This window comes from Muscardinus avellanarius (genome assembly GCF_963383645.1).
Source record: "Muscardinus avellanarius genome assembly, chromosome: 3".
Classification (NCBI taxonomy): domain Eukaryota; kingdom Metazoa; phylum Chordata; class Mammalia; order Rodentia; family Gliridae; genus Muscardinus; species Muscardinus avellanarius.
This window is the reverse complement of record NC_137788.1, coordinates 122,396,243-122,411,120: the sequence shown is the minus strand read 5'-3', so window position 1 is coordinate 122,411,120 and position 14,878 is coordinate 122,396,243. Positions and strand designations below refer to the sequence as shown.

Genomic DNA, 14,878 nt, shown 5'->3' with positions numbered 1-14,878 from the left:
ATATACTTAATATACTTGATTTTTTTTTTCTTCTTTTTTTGGTGGTACTGAAGATTGAACCCAGGGAATTCTATCCTGGAATCAATCTGATCTATACCCTCAGCCCTATTTTTTATTTTTTATTTTAAAACAGGAGGGTTTCACTAGGTTGCAGAGGGCCTGAGTAGCTGAAACTGGCTAATGGGATTACAAGCATGCGCCACCATACCTGGCTGCTTTGATTTTCTTTTTAACAATACTTCAAATGCTTGATCCAGCATGCTCCTAATTGCTTAACTCTTATAAATCTAATACATTTCTTTGAAACATTGAGTATTTTTTTACATCCTTAATAATATTTTAAAATAGTTTTCAACTAAAAAGTACATAGGAGAGGGGAACTAGGACTTCCTCATTCTAAAGACAGGTTTACATAATAGACTCTTAAGGTTAGTGACACATGCTTTAATATGCCAGTTTTATTTAAATACTTTAAAGAGCAAATGGTATATATTTTGTTCATCATTATATTCATAATACCTAGCAGTACAGTATGTATAATTAATGTATACTGAGTGCATGAATGCTATATCCTCACTTTGTAGATGGGCAGAGGAATAAATAGAATGTGACTTCCTATATTAATGGAAGTTGTTAGTAGATATTTTGACTTAGTTTTTATCAGCAATATGAAAGGTTTATAATGCTGTATGTAAATGGTAGCATAATTTAGACATGGCTTTGCCATCTTCTAGAGAATCATTTTAGTTATAATTTACATAATAAACATGGTAAGTTACAGTTATGACACAAAAATCAAGACATGGAAAAATAATCATTGAATTTATATATGGATTTCACAAAAGATAAAAATCTTCTTTTATGCTTTTTTTTTTTTAATAGGGGCATTACTCTAGCGTGCCTTAATTGTGATTTCCTAACTGATGTTTCTGGCTTAGATAATATGGCTATACACTTGCATCAACAGGAAACTCATGTTTGCCAAGTTGTAATAAAGAAAGGTATGTATATGTACCTGCTGTGTTAGATTTTGATATTTATTCCATTATTTTGGTCAGTCACTATGTGAGCCCTTTACTAAAATTATTATTCTTTCTCATTGTACTTATAATGCTGTTGTAAATCTAAAACTTTTCTTCTAATTTCAGTTTCCGTCTGTATCCCAACTTCTGAGCATCTTTCTGAGTAAGTTTTCTTTTCAGTGCAATTCACTTGGATGTTACATTTTAAGTGTACCACTGGTAGGAATGACAAAGATTATTATTTTTTTATTTATTTATTTTTTTTTTTTTTTGGTGGTACTGGGGTTTCTGGGAACCCTTCTACCTCTGGGCTACACTCCCAGACCTATTTTATATTTTTTATTTGGAAACACGGTCTCTTAAGCCAGCAAGGCTAGCTTTAAACCAGTGTGATCCTCCTGTCTCCGCCTCCCAAGTGTGGGGATTACAAGTGTAGGCCAAGATTTTTTTTATCTTTGTAGGCAAAGATTATTTTTTTAAAGCTGCTTGTTGAATAGGTTTCTACTCTCTGGAGCTCATGACCTGGTGCAAGATGAGTTGGAATTTCCAAGTTCAAAGTTCTGAAATCTTCATATACAAGGCAGTCAAAGTAGTCACTTATCCCATCACCTCTCCTTATTCAGGTCCTTTCAGCTCTCAGATGAGATTCATATTCTATCTTATCTTTGTGTCAGGTAGACATAATTTAACATATATGTTTTCTCCAGTTAGCTTTCTATAATGATAACTTTGTTGCTATGGTCTTTTCTTATTTTGCTTAAAATTTTGATTTTCTCTGTTGCACTTGCCTTCAAAATAGTAACATTCCAAATGATATGGCTGTTTGTCTTCTCTTTTGTCTGCTTTCTTTAGTCTTGAGTTATCTGTCAGTATGCTATTTGTTTTTTCAGATGCAGAAGTAGCCCAGAGATTTTTAAAAATGTCCAGAGTACACCTGGACAATGTCCTCTTTGATGGACACAACTGATGCCTTTCTCTCTTTCCAAGGAATGAGAATAATTTGAATTTCGGACCTGCTTTAGGTTGTGGCCCTCAGAAATCTTATTTAGGGGAGGCTTTCTTCTTACATGGCTTGTCTCCTATAAGGCTGATGGTGACTTGGCCAGAAATGGCTTAAAGGCCCACAAAATTGAGCATACTTCCCACAGGCAGCTTTGGTAAAGACTAGTAAAGTGCCTTTTGTGGTCTTAATAGCCCCAAAGACTCCCCAAAGAAACAAAAAAAAAAACAGAAAAACACAGGAAAACAGAAAAAGAGGAAAAAGAAATACAGAAAATAGAAATACAGCCCCATGCCAGAGTGGCATGGAGGGATGATTCGAATGAATACACCACAGGGATCACACGTGGACTCGACCTTTTTATACCCATAACCTCCATCTTGTTTGTGTAATTCTGACGTAATGAACATCTCTGTAAGGTACCTCCCCCAGGAAGGTGTGGCAAAGTGTCTCATTTCATGAAGGTGGACCCCTCCTCCCATCCTATCTAGCTTATCTAATCATGTAGATCTGACTTTAGATAAAGGCCTAGTTCTCCTCTCCTATTGACTTGCTAATTATATTTAGCTAAGTTAATCTAAGTTTCAATAGCTGTTTGCTTCCTGACCAAAGCCAAGCCTTTCTATCTCCAGGTCTGCCATCATTTTGGCACAATTATTTTTGAAATATATTAATAATCAGAGTTTTCTCAAATACTCCTAGGCCATTCCCAATACTGGTACAGTTCTCACCAAGTTGCTGAGGGCCTTGCTGAGTTGCTGAGGCTGGTCTAGAACCTGCAATCCTCCTGTCTCAGCCTTCCAAGTACTGGGATTACAAGCATGTACCACCACACCCAGCTAGTCTCAAAGTCCTTAAAATGAACATTTTAGCAAGGCAATCACCATCTTCCCTGAATCAGTGGCCTTTGACATCTCTTTGATGGTCTTTGACTATGTTCTTTTCAGTGCTCGTACTTTTCAGTGCTCAGGACTGTAGTGTGTCTCATTATAATTGCCATCTTGTTTCCTGTTTCTTTGCTGCGCCTTCTCTGCTTGGAATCACCTTCCCTCCTTTTGCAGGTTCACTTTATTGTCTTTCCTGCTTCCTGTTTCTTCCCCTGTAATAGTGGCTCAATCCTTGTGCAGCGATTATGGTAAAACTTTTAACAGTTCTCTAAACATTTGCTTCAATGTGTGTCCTTGACAGTAAACTTACTGAGAGGAAAGTCTTTGTCTTTAGTTTTTGGACCAGAACACTTCGTACACCTATGTATATGTAGTGTGGTGAATGTTTAGCTCAGGCACTTTTCCCACGCATATATCTATTGACACTTCTCAGAGGAAATGATCAGACATATGTACTAAACATGTTATTGTCATTTCTTGGTCAGATAATTACTATTTTAGATTTTAGTCCTCAATGTCTTAAGTGGAAGGTCTTCAGAACTGATTGATGTTGCTCCTGGCTTAATGTGAAAACTTTCTATTTCAGCAGGGTTTCATAAAGAAAAATCACTTATTTGCAATTCTGATCACTGTTACTGATTTGGGAGAATATGCTTGTGGGGAAACTGTTCCTGGGGACCCCTGTTAGGGTCCAGGACACAATTTCCCTCAAACCACAACAAAACCCAAAAACGAAAATCTACCAAATCAACAGGTACAAACTTTTGAAATCATGGGAAGGAGGAACAGCAACAGAGCAATGAGTCCCCACAATCCCACAATAACAGAACCCGATAACACAGAAATGCAGAGATCCCCAGGAATGTATCTGTATGTAGAAATAATACAGGATTTTAGAAAAGAATTTAGAGAGTCTGAAAGAAATAAAGAATGCAAACATTGAAGTATTGGGGACTGAACCCAGGGGAGTTCTTCCTTCAAGCTACACTCCAGCCCTTTTTATTTTTTATTTTGAAACAGGTTCTCACTAAATACTCAGGGTACTAAGTGAATTGCTGGTGTGCCTCAGACCTATGATGTTTCTGTCTCAACTTCTCAAGTATTGGATTGCAGCCATGTGCCACCATGCTTGGGTTTAGGGTGAATTTAAATGATGGAATGCATTAGAAATAAACATAAAAATACATCAAAATAAAAATCAGTTTTAACCTGGATGTGGTGGCCCATGCCTGTAATCTCAATACTTAGGTGGTTGAGACAGGAGAATTACAGGATTGGGGTCAGCCTCAGCAATTTAGCAAGACTCTTTGAAAATAAAAAATACTGAGCTGGGTGTGGTGGCACATGCTTGTCATTCCAGTACTAGGGATGCTGAGACAGGAGGATCACACAGGTACAAAGCTAGCCTCAGCTACTTAGGCTCAGCAACTTAGTGAGACTCTGTTTCCAAATAAAATATAAAATAGGCTTAGGAGTGTAGCCCAGAGGTTGAAAGCCTCTGGGTTCCATCCCCAATCCCCAGTACTATCCCCCCCCCCTCAAAAAAGAAGAAAGAAAGAAAGAAAAAAGGAAAGAAAAACAAGAAAAAATACTGTTGTACTGGGGGTACAGCTTGGATGTATACTGCCCCTGGGTTTAGTCTCTAGTAACCTCCCCAAATAGTTTTAATAGGTACATTTACTTCAAAGCTTCATTAAAGTATTTATGTTTTGGTTTATAGACTCAATGTTTCTTATTTATACATATTATTCTTAAACTTTTATTTTTCATAACTTTTATTCATTAAAGAAATAAATTATATGTGTATTTTTATAGTCTCATCTTTATTAATGTTGTTCATACTTAAGAAAATTATTAAAAAATTTTTTTGTGGTATTGGGGGTGGAACCCAGGGGCTTTTCTAATCTGGGCTATACTCCCAGACCTATTTTATACTTTATTTGGAAACAGGGTCTTACTAAGTTGTTGAGAGTCTCACTACATAGCGAAGGCTGGCTTCGAACCTGTGTAATCCTCCTGTCTCAGCCCCCCAAGCTCTGGGATTACAAGCGTGCGCCACCATCCCTGGCTTGAAAATTATGAAATCTTTAACACCTCAAATTATTGATATTTGTGCATTTGGTCAATTTTTTGTGTAAGTTTTATATATTTCAATTTGTTTAAGAAATTAATTATAAATTATTGTCTTGTATATGTTTCTACAAAAAGGTTATGATCTGTTTTAAGTTGTTTCTAATTTTGTATAGTAGCAAAATATTGATAAATAATTTATACAGTTAATTTTAATCTACTAAAGCATTATTTTTGTTGTTGTTGTTATTATTATTATTATTATTATTAATTTTGGTGGTACAGGGCATCTAACCCAGGACTGTACATGCTCAGCACATGCTCTACCATTGAGCTACATTCCTGTCCCCCTAAATCCCTAATTTCTTATACTTTAAATAATTATACTATAATTATACATAATTGTGAGATTCAAAGCAATTCATAAATACACAGCATTTTGTGTATTTCCCTCTGTATCCTACATCGATCCCTTCTCTCTGTGACCATGTTAGTGAGATTGGTAGTAGCCCCTTAATACATGGACATGTCATTGTTTCAAGGTGCCCCTCCCCACGTCTCTTCCCCAGCCCCTCCACCATTCTGCCACCTTCTCCTTGTGTATATGAAGTCCCTTTTGTTTGTTCTTTGTGGCTTCCACATATGAGTATTTTCTCTAGCGCTGGTTTTGAAGACATAAATTCCTTCAGCTTATGTTTGTCATGGAAGCTTCCTATTTGCCCATCTAATATGAGAGATAGTTTTGCTGGGTAAGAAATTTTTGGCTGGGCCAGGCGTGGTGGCGCACACTTGTAATTCCCACGTTTGGGAGCGGAGACAGGAGGATCATGCAGGTTTGAAGCCAGCTGTGCTGGCTTAAGAGACCCTGTTTCCAAATAAAAAAGTATAAAAATAGGTCTGGGAGCGTAGTCTGGAAGTAGAAGGGCTTCCGGGAATCCCAGTACCACCAAAAAAAAAAAAGAAAGAAAGAAATTTTTGACTGGAAGTTGTTTTCTTTCAGAGTTGGGAATATGTTACTCCAAGCCCTTCTGGCTCTCATGACTTGGTTTGGGAAGTCTGGAGTGATTCTAATTGTTTTGCCTCTACATGTCACTTGGCCTTTTGTTTTTGTTGCCTTTAAGATTCTCTGCTTGGCTTCCACATTGGTCATTTTGACTATTATGTGGTGAGGGGAACCTTTTCTTTGATCTTGTTTAAAGGGAGTTCTGTAAGTTTTCTGAACCTGTGTATCAACCTCTTGCTCTATGTTTGGAAAATTTTCTGCTATACTTCTTTGAAGAGATTGTTGATCTTTTTGGTTTCACCTTCTTTTCCCTCCTCTATGCTGATTATTCTTAGGTTAACTCTCTTAAGATGGGCCCATATTTCTTTAATGTCCAATTCCTGTTGTCAAATTGTTTTTTCTGTCTTATAAACTATGCATTAATTTTTGGAGTGATCATCTTCTAGGAGCGAGATTCTATTCTCCATGTGGTCTATCGATTGTTTATAGCTTGAATTGATGCCTTTACTTCAATGTTTGCATTCTATTTCTTTCAGACTCTCTAAATTCTTTTCTAAAATCCTGTATTATTTCTACATACAGATACATTCCTGGGGATCTCTGCATTTCTGTGTTATCGGGTTCTGTTATTGTGGGATTGTGGGGACTCATTGCTCTGTTGCTGTTCCTCCTTCCCATGATTTCAAAAGTTTGTACCTGTTGATTTGGTAGATTTCTCTCAGTCTCTAGGTGTCAGCTGGTATATTCAAGGGCAAGTTGTATTGTATTCAACAGTGAAGGTTGAGTAAGGAGGGAAGTGAAGGAATAAATGGAAGAATAGGGTAAGGTCTCAGGGTCGAATAGTATGAGTATATGAATTTGTTAAGGTAGTATATACTAGAGATTAGAGATAGTACAAATGTAGTAGTATTCTGGTAACCAATGTAGAGTTTCTGGTATAGTGATATGAAGTGGATTTAATACAAGACAAGGGAGCGATGAAAAGAAGAGAAAAGATAGAAAGGGAATAGAGAGGAGAGAGTAGGTATGTACAAGGAAAGATGCTTGGGAGAGGATTTGGGAAGAGATTAAAAAATAAATAAATAAATAAATAAAAAACACAGAAAACCCCACCCCCCTCAAAAAAAAAAAAAAACAAAAACAGCCAGGTATACAATGTCACACCCAAAAAAAGAACGAAAAAAACCAAACAAACCCAGCAATGAATTAATGTGACTCTACAAATAAATGACTATTTTTGCAGTCTTTTTCTGTATAGATACCGAATGCCACCAGCACCTTTCCCTCTGGAAGTCTGGTTCTCTGTGTCTTCTCAGTCTATGCAGATGGTCGATATCAATGGGGCTGGATTTAATATTGAGTGAAGGTCACCCTCCACACTTTCTACAGATTTGGAGTCTAGGTCTCTCCCTGCCGCTGTTGGTAACATATGCCTTTGAGACCAAACTCAATGTAGGAGTCTCTGTTCTGGGGCTGGGCTAGTCTGATTTCTCCCTGTTCACCACAATTGGGATGTCTGTGGTGTTCCTGGAGATCCTAATCATTGGGTTTAGTGTTAAGCCTAAGGCTACTCCCACACTTTCCACTGATCAGAGTCTGAGTCTGTCTAAGCTTCTGATATGATCAACAGCAGATCCCACTCCCACCTTCTCTGGGTTCTTCTCTGGATCACAACAACTTCACTTATTGTGCTCTGGATCTCTAAAGGGTGTGGTAATCTCAGCCACCACCACTCCTTTCATGGGTTGTATTGTAAGGTCTCAGACCTAGGGACTTAGTCACACAAGACCCTGGGGGCCCTGGGCTGGGCATTTTCCCTCTGGGAATTGTAGCTAGGGTGTGGTAATCTCTGCCACCACTGGGTTGAATTGCAAGATCTCATACCCAGGGAATTTATCAAAGCTGCACGAGTCCTTGGGGTTTCCACGCTGGGATTTCTCCTGTAGGGGCCGCAATTTCACTTATGAGTGTAGTGCCCGCTGTACTGGAGCTCTCGCGAGCGTTGTGATTTCGCTGCTGCTGCTGCTGCTGCTGCTGCTGCTGCTGCTGCTGCTGCTGCTGCTGCTGCTGCTGGCAATATGGTGCTGATGCCACACCCTTGGCCATGAGGCTGGCATATTTTCTGGTTTTGAGCTCTGTTCTGAATCCCTGAAGGGTATAATAGGCTTGGCCACTGGAAGTTTTATCTGGTCTTTGTGCTGAAAGAACTGAGTAATTACAACTGAGTAATTACAACTGACTGGCCTGCAACTGGTCACTTCAGCTCCTTGTTTTCATCCCTATAGTCTGGTTCTGTGAGGCAAGATGGTGCTGGTGTGGTGCCAGCTGCCACTGCAAGGCAGGCAGGTTTTTTTTTTTCTGCTCTCTGGTTGTTCTTCCACTATTTTTCTCTGTGACTTGTATTTATAGCTTTTATTTCTCTATTGATAGTATTTTCTGGCTATGTAAGGCATTTTATTTGAAGCTATGGAGATCGAGTATCAGGAGTACTCATAGACGCTGCTTTTCTCGGTCGCCATCTTCCCCAGATCTGTGGCTTCCACATATGAGAGAAAACACATGACCCTTGACTTTCTGAGACTAGCTGATCTCAGTCTGATATTCTCTAGTTTCATTCATTTGCCTGCAAATGACATAATTTTATTCTTTATGGCTGAATAAAACTTCATTGTGTGTATAGACCACATTTTCCTTATCCATTCACCTGTCAACGAACACCACTAAGTTCCCTTGGAGAATGGATAAAAGGAGCATATTTGCCAACCCTGTAGTACTATTACTTATATTGAACATATCATTCTGTACATGTAGCTGTTGACCCTTCTTAAAGTTTAGAATCACATCTTTAGTGACATTTTAGGCCAAGGAAGTTGCTCTACTTATATTAAAATTGAACTTAACAAATAACATCAACAAATCCTTTTTGTGTGGTGCTCAGGATTCAACATATAGTTATCTAGTCATTAGCAGTTTCTAAAGCAAAGATCCATTGGGGGTGATATACACTCATCATGCCCAGGATGTGGGCGGCTGAGACACGAGAATCTTAGATTCAAGGCCAATCTCATCTACTTGGCAAGACCCCATTTCAAAATAAAATAATAAAACAGTGCCTGGGGTCTAGCTCACTGGATTTGATCCCTAGTATCCCCCTAAAACAAAATAAACAGTAACAACAATAACAACAAAAAAACCCAGATCCTTTGGAAAAGCTTGTTTTGTTTGTTTGTTTGTGGTACTATGGATGGAAGCAAAGGGCATTCTACCTCTGAGCTACACCCCATCCCTATTTATTCTTTCATTTTTTTGAAACAGGGCCTCACTCTCACAAATTGCTGAGGCTGGCTGTGAACCTGTGATCTTCCTGTCTTATCCCCTGAATAATGGGATTACAAGTGTGCACCACCACTCTGGATAGTTTTTATACTATTAAATATTTTACAATATTTTTTTAAGATGGCATATACATTTGTTAATATTGTAATATGTTATGATTGACATGTTTTAGGAGTCGAGGAGTTTTTAAAAATAGGATTAATTTAGACCAGGCGTGGTGGCACACGCTTGTAATCCCAGCATTTGGGAGGCTGAGACCTGGAGGATCGCGGTCGCGGACAGCCTCAGCTACTTAGTGAGGCCGTCTGCAACTCAGTGAGACCTGGTTTCAAAATAAAGAATAAAAAATAGGGCAGGGGGTGTAGCTTGGAGGTCAAATGCCACTGGGTTCCATCCCCAGACCCACACACAAAATAAAACAAAACAAAAAAAAAATAGGATTAATTTAGAACAGTTCTTATAAAGGCTTTTAAGAGAATATATTTTTTCAAAATCCTAAATTGTTTCTGAAATGTTACTGCATCCAGAATAAGTTAATTTTAATATATATTGCTGGAGCAGCTGGCAAGAGTACGGGTTCTGAAGTGAGGCGTGAGGATGGAGAATTTTAAATTGTAACGTGGGGGAGCCGCCAGCTTACTATCTCTACTGGTTGACCCCTGTTCGTGGGTCAATATTTCCTATGGGTCAACGACTATGCCTGGGTCAGTATTCTCTATTGCGCGGACACTCCTGGCCAACGCAGCTTCTGGGTCAATCTCGTCTTTATTGCATCGACGCTGACCTCGGGTTTGTTTTTCCAGAGGTATTTATACACAGCTACAGGTCAATCAACATTCTCGTGCTACCACCACAGAATACAATACAGACCAATACAAAACACATATTACAGATAGGTCTATCAGTACCCTCGTGTCATCACCACCTGATCTTTTCTCAGATCTCTTTGAACTTTCCATAACCCCAAACCTTGTTGACTGGGCGAAGGACAATCTAGAGGAAGGCCTTAATGGCTCCCAACAATATATGAAAGCTGCATTATCACATTGAATTTTACAATAGAAAAGATTTGTTTTCTTACTTTCTATATCCTATAATAGTATATGCCAATATATATTATATATGTAAGATATGTAAGATAAAACCTTTTAGTTTTTTTTTGTGTGTGTGGTACTGGGTATTGAACCCAGGGGTGTTCTACCTCTGAGCAATGCCCTATTTTTAATTCTTTTTTTTATTTTTGAAACTGGGTCTCATTGAGTTGCAAAGGGCCTCACTAAGAAGCTGAGGCTATCTGTGAACTGCTATCCTCAGGTCTCAGCCTCCCAAATGCTGGGATTATAAGCATGAGCCACCACGCCTGGATAAAACCTTTTAGTTTTCTTTTTCCTTTTTTCCTTTCTTTTTTTCTTTTTTTGTTTTTTGTTTTTTGTTTGTTTGTTTGTTTGTTGGTACTGGGGGTGGAACCCAGGGACTTTTCTACCTCCGGGGTATACTTTATTTGGAAACAGGGTCTCGCTAAATTGCTGAGAGCCTCATTAAGTAGTTGAGGCTGGTTTCGAACCTGTGCGATCCTCCTGTCTCAGCCTCCCAGGCTCTGGTATTAAAAGCATGCACCACCACTCCTGGATTAAAACCTTTTAGTTTTTAAAGAGTAATTTTTGAAATTATATTTATTTTGTTATATCTTTTATTTTATTATTTATTTATTTATTTATTTATTTATTTATTTATTTGGTGGTACTGGGGTTCCTGGAAGCCCTTCTACCTCCGGGCTACACCACCACTCCTGGATTAAAACCTTTTAGTTTTTAAAGAGTAATTTTTGAAATTATATTTATTTTGTTATATCTTTTATTTTATTATTTATTTATTTATTTATTTATTTATTTATTTATTTATTTGGTGGTACTGGGGTTCCTGGAAGCCCTTCTACCTCCGGGCTACACTCCCATACCTATTTTTACATTTTTACTTGGAAACAGGGTCTCCTAAGCCAGCGCGCGTGGCTGGCTTTGAACCTGCGCGATCCTCCTGTCTCTGCCTCCCAAGCGTGGGGATTACAAGCGTTAGCCACCACGCCCGGCGATATATCTTTTATTTTTAATTATACCTATGAAGAGAACATTCCTTAAGTACTCTTGGTTTTAGAGAGGAAAATACATTTACTTATTATTTATTTAGTATACTTACGAAGTCTTTGCTTTATTAAATGCGTTTTATTTTTACCTTAAAATATTTATAGCAGTCATTCACTGTTATAACATAAAATGTGCATTAGCTTAGATTTGTTTTAATTTTTTTAAACATGCAAAAACTCTATATTGTAATTGTAAATGTAACCTAACATAACCTGTACTTATTTTGCTTTCAAGATTAAAAAATGAAGTTCCCATTAAGAAACAAGAACCTGTGTTTAAGGTAAAGTTTTATTTCATAACTTAATAGTTTATACATTTGAAAGCTTTGTTGCTGTGTGTTTTATTAAATTTCCTGATTCCAGTGTCTGAGTCTGGTTCTTATCTCTTCACAGTGCATTTTCCCCCTTTCTTCTATGTGTTGTATTTGGTTGAAAGCCAGCCATTATGAGGTGAACATAATATATATATCTGGAAATATGCATACCATCTGTGTGGGTGTGTGTCGATCTTGTAAGGAGTTGATCTGGATTTTGGTTTTCTTATTGTTATCTAAGTCACCACCAAATTTGATGTCTGTGATACTTCCTTGTGTTGAAGGTGGGAAATACATTGCTAGAGAATTTTTCTTAATGTTCTTGCTTCATAGTCAGCTTTTGACTTTCCCTGTGAGACAGAGCCTCCAAGAGTCTCTCTGTCTTGCATTGCATCTAGCAGTACTACTGGTGCTTGTTAGTGTTTGTGAGCCTGGTGGTGTGTGACAGGACCTGGGGTCATATTCTCTTTTGTATTTTAGTTACTCTTAAATGGAATCTGTGTCCCTGAGACTTAAGGGTGGGATTTTTTTCTTCTTTATTCCCTCAGCATTAGTCAGTCTCTGTGCTTGGAGGACAACAGAGTCTATTTCTTTTCTTTCCAAATATGTAAAGATATGAACATGAAATTTATGAATTGAATACTTTAGAGAATCATCTATTGATTCTTTCCTAATTACATTTATACTTGACTAGATAAATAATAAAACTCTTCTTTTTCTTTGATTGCCCTTCTCAAACGTGCCAAATGAAACCCGTTTTTTCATACATAAATTTCTTGAATTTATTATTTGCTTAAAAAACAAAAGCTTATTCTAAAAATTTAGCAGGACTGAGTCCACCACAGCTCCATCTGCGCACTCAACAACAGTGAGTCAAATTGTGGCCCCTAGAGGAGAAATCCCAGTACTGTTCTCCCAGGGACTTGACCCAGTGGGGGAGTGGCGGTGGCAGAGATATCACACCATAGGAGAACACCAACCTGGCACCCCCCAAGGTCTAAAGCAGCCTCGATTGACTCCCTGGGTCTGAGACTCTGCGATACAACCCAGTAAAGGAGTAGTGGGGACCGAGATACCACAGACAAGAGATCCAGAGCACCTTAAGTGAAGTCGTAGTGACCCAAGGGAAGAACCCAGAGAAGGCACAAACTTGTGAAATCATGGGAAAGAGGAATAACAATGGAGCAATGAATGCCCACAACCCCACAACATCAAAATCTGATAAAACAGAAATCCAGAGATTTCTAGAAGATCAAATCAGGAAAATAACTGTAGAAATAATAGAGGTGTTTTGAAAAGAATTCAGAGAGAGCCAAAAAGAGATAAAGGATGCAATTAATGAAGTAAAGGCCTCAATTCAAAGTACAAACAACCAATTAGACCACATGGAGAACAGAATCTCGCTCTTAGAAGATGATTGTTAAAAAAATGAACGCATAGTTTCTAATGTAGAAAAAAATATCCGACAGCAGGAATCTGACATTGAAGAAATATGGGCCCATTTTAAGAGAGCTAACCTAAGAATAATTGGAATAGAGGAGGGAAAAGAAGGTGAAAGCAAAGGGATCAACAATCTCTTCAAGGAAATAATAGCAACAAATTTTCCAAACATAGAGCAAGAGGTCAATACACAGGTCCAGGAAACTTATAGAACTCCTTTTAGACAGGATCAGAGAAGAGGATCCCCACACCACATAATTGTCAAAATGACCAATGTGGAAGACAAGCAGAGAATCTTAAAGGCAACAAAAACAAAGGGCCAAGTGACATTCAGAGGCAAACCAATTAGAATCACTCCAGACTTCCCAAACCAAGTCATGAGAGCCAAAAGGGCTTGGAGTAACATATTCCAAACTCGGAAAGAAAACAACTTCCAGCCAAAAATTTCCTACCCAGCAAAACTTTCTATCAAATTAGATGGGGAAATAAGAAACTTCCACGACAAACAGAAACTGAAGGAATTTATGTCTTCAAAACCAGCGCTAGAGAAAATACTCAAAGAGATTAACTACAAAGAAGAAATAGGTAACACACATCAGAACCAGAGAAATAAGATTTTTCATCCAACAGACAACTAAGATTGGTTATCTGTGGAGATTCATTATTTATGTTAGTCTTTTACCTATCTCTAAATTGTATTGTTTGCTTTGATTGTTGCTAGTTTTTAGGATTTCTACTTGGAATATTAATATACCTTCAGGTATAGCATTTGGAAATATTTTATCCCATTCTATCAGTAACTTTTAACTCTGTTTACATTGTCTTTGGATATACAATTTTTTTTATTTTTTAGGGAGTTTGTTTATCCTTTTGTTGCCTGTGCCGTTGAAATCATATCCAAGAAATCACTGCCAATTTCAATGTTGTGAGGTTTTATGACCTAGATTTTCTTCTAAAAGTTTATAGTCTTAAGATTTATATTTAGGTCTTGTATCTATTTTGAGTTAATATTTGTATATGGTGTTAGGTAAGGGCCCAATTTTATTCTTTTTCATGTAATTATTATTTTTCAACAATATTTAGTTAAAAGATTATTATTTCCTCCACCAAATGTTCGTGGAAACCTCGTCAAAAATAACTTGACAATATATGGAAGAATGTATCTCTAGGCTTTTATTTAACTCCAGTGGTTTATATATCTGCCTTTAGAACAGTACTACACTGTTTCAATTATTGTAGTTTTATATGGTTTGAAATCAGAAAATATATATTTTCTAGCTTTGTTCTTTTTTGAGATCGTTTTGGGTATCTAGAGTCCATATTCCATATTAGGATAGATTTTTTGTGAAAAATAAATATATAAATATATGATAGTTTCACCTAAAAAAAAAGAAAAAAAATTCTCTGGTAAGAAAGAAAGCAAAAAGAAATATTGAAATGTTATCTTTAAGTCATCAAAAGCTTGGTATCAGACAAATGAAACTGTTATGTGAGATTATCATCGTTAATATTTGTCGCGTCCCTCGACCAGCGATTAAGACGCAACACGAAGCTCTTCTTGCAAGCCGTTTATTCAGGATACAAGTCGAAGAAAATGTCGGAATGGCAGAATGGCGGAATGGCGGCGATCTGCCTCGCACAGGGCATTATAAACATTAACCCTCCC

At 37.6% G+C, this 14,878-nt stretch overlaps 1 protein-coding gene across 1 annotated transcript in view; it reads left to right on the top strand.

The window, feature by feature from the left end:
* The window catches only part of ZNF280D (zinc finger protein 280D), a gene marked incomplete at both ends in the record, with an annotated part of 87,121 nt that overhangs the window by 58,298 nt on the left and 13,945 nt on the right, over window positions 1-14,878 (top strand). The window contains 3 exons of the mRNA XM_080691626.1: window positions 883-1,001; window positions 1,149-1,185; window positions 11,694-11,739. Of these exons, the coding sequence (XP_080547752.1) occupies window positions 883-1,001; window positions 1,149-1,185; window positions 11,694-11,739 (202 nt within the window). The remainder of the gene's footprint in view (window positions 1-882; window positions 1,002-1,148; window positions 1,186-11,693; window positions 11,740-14,878) is intronic.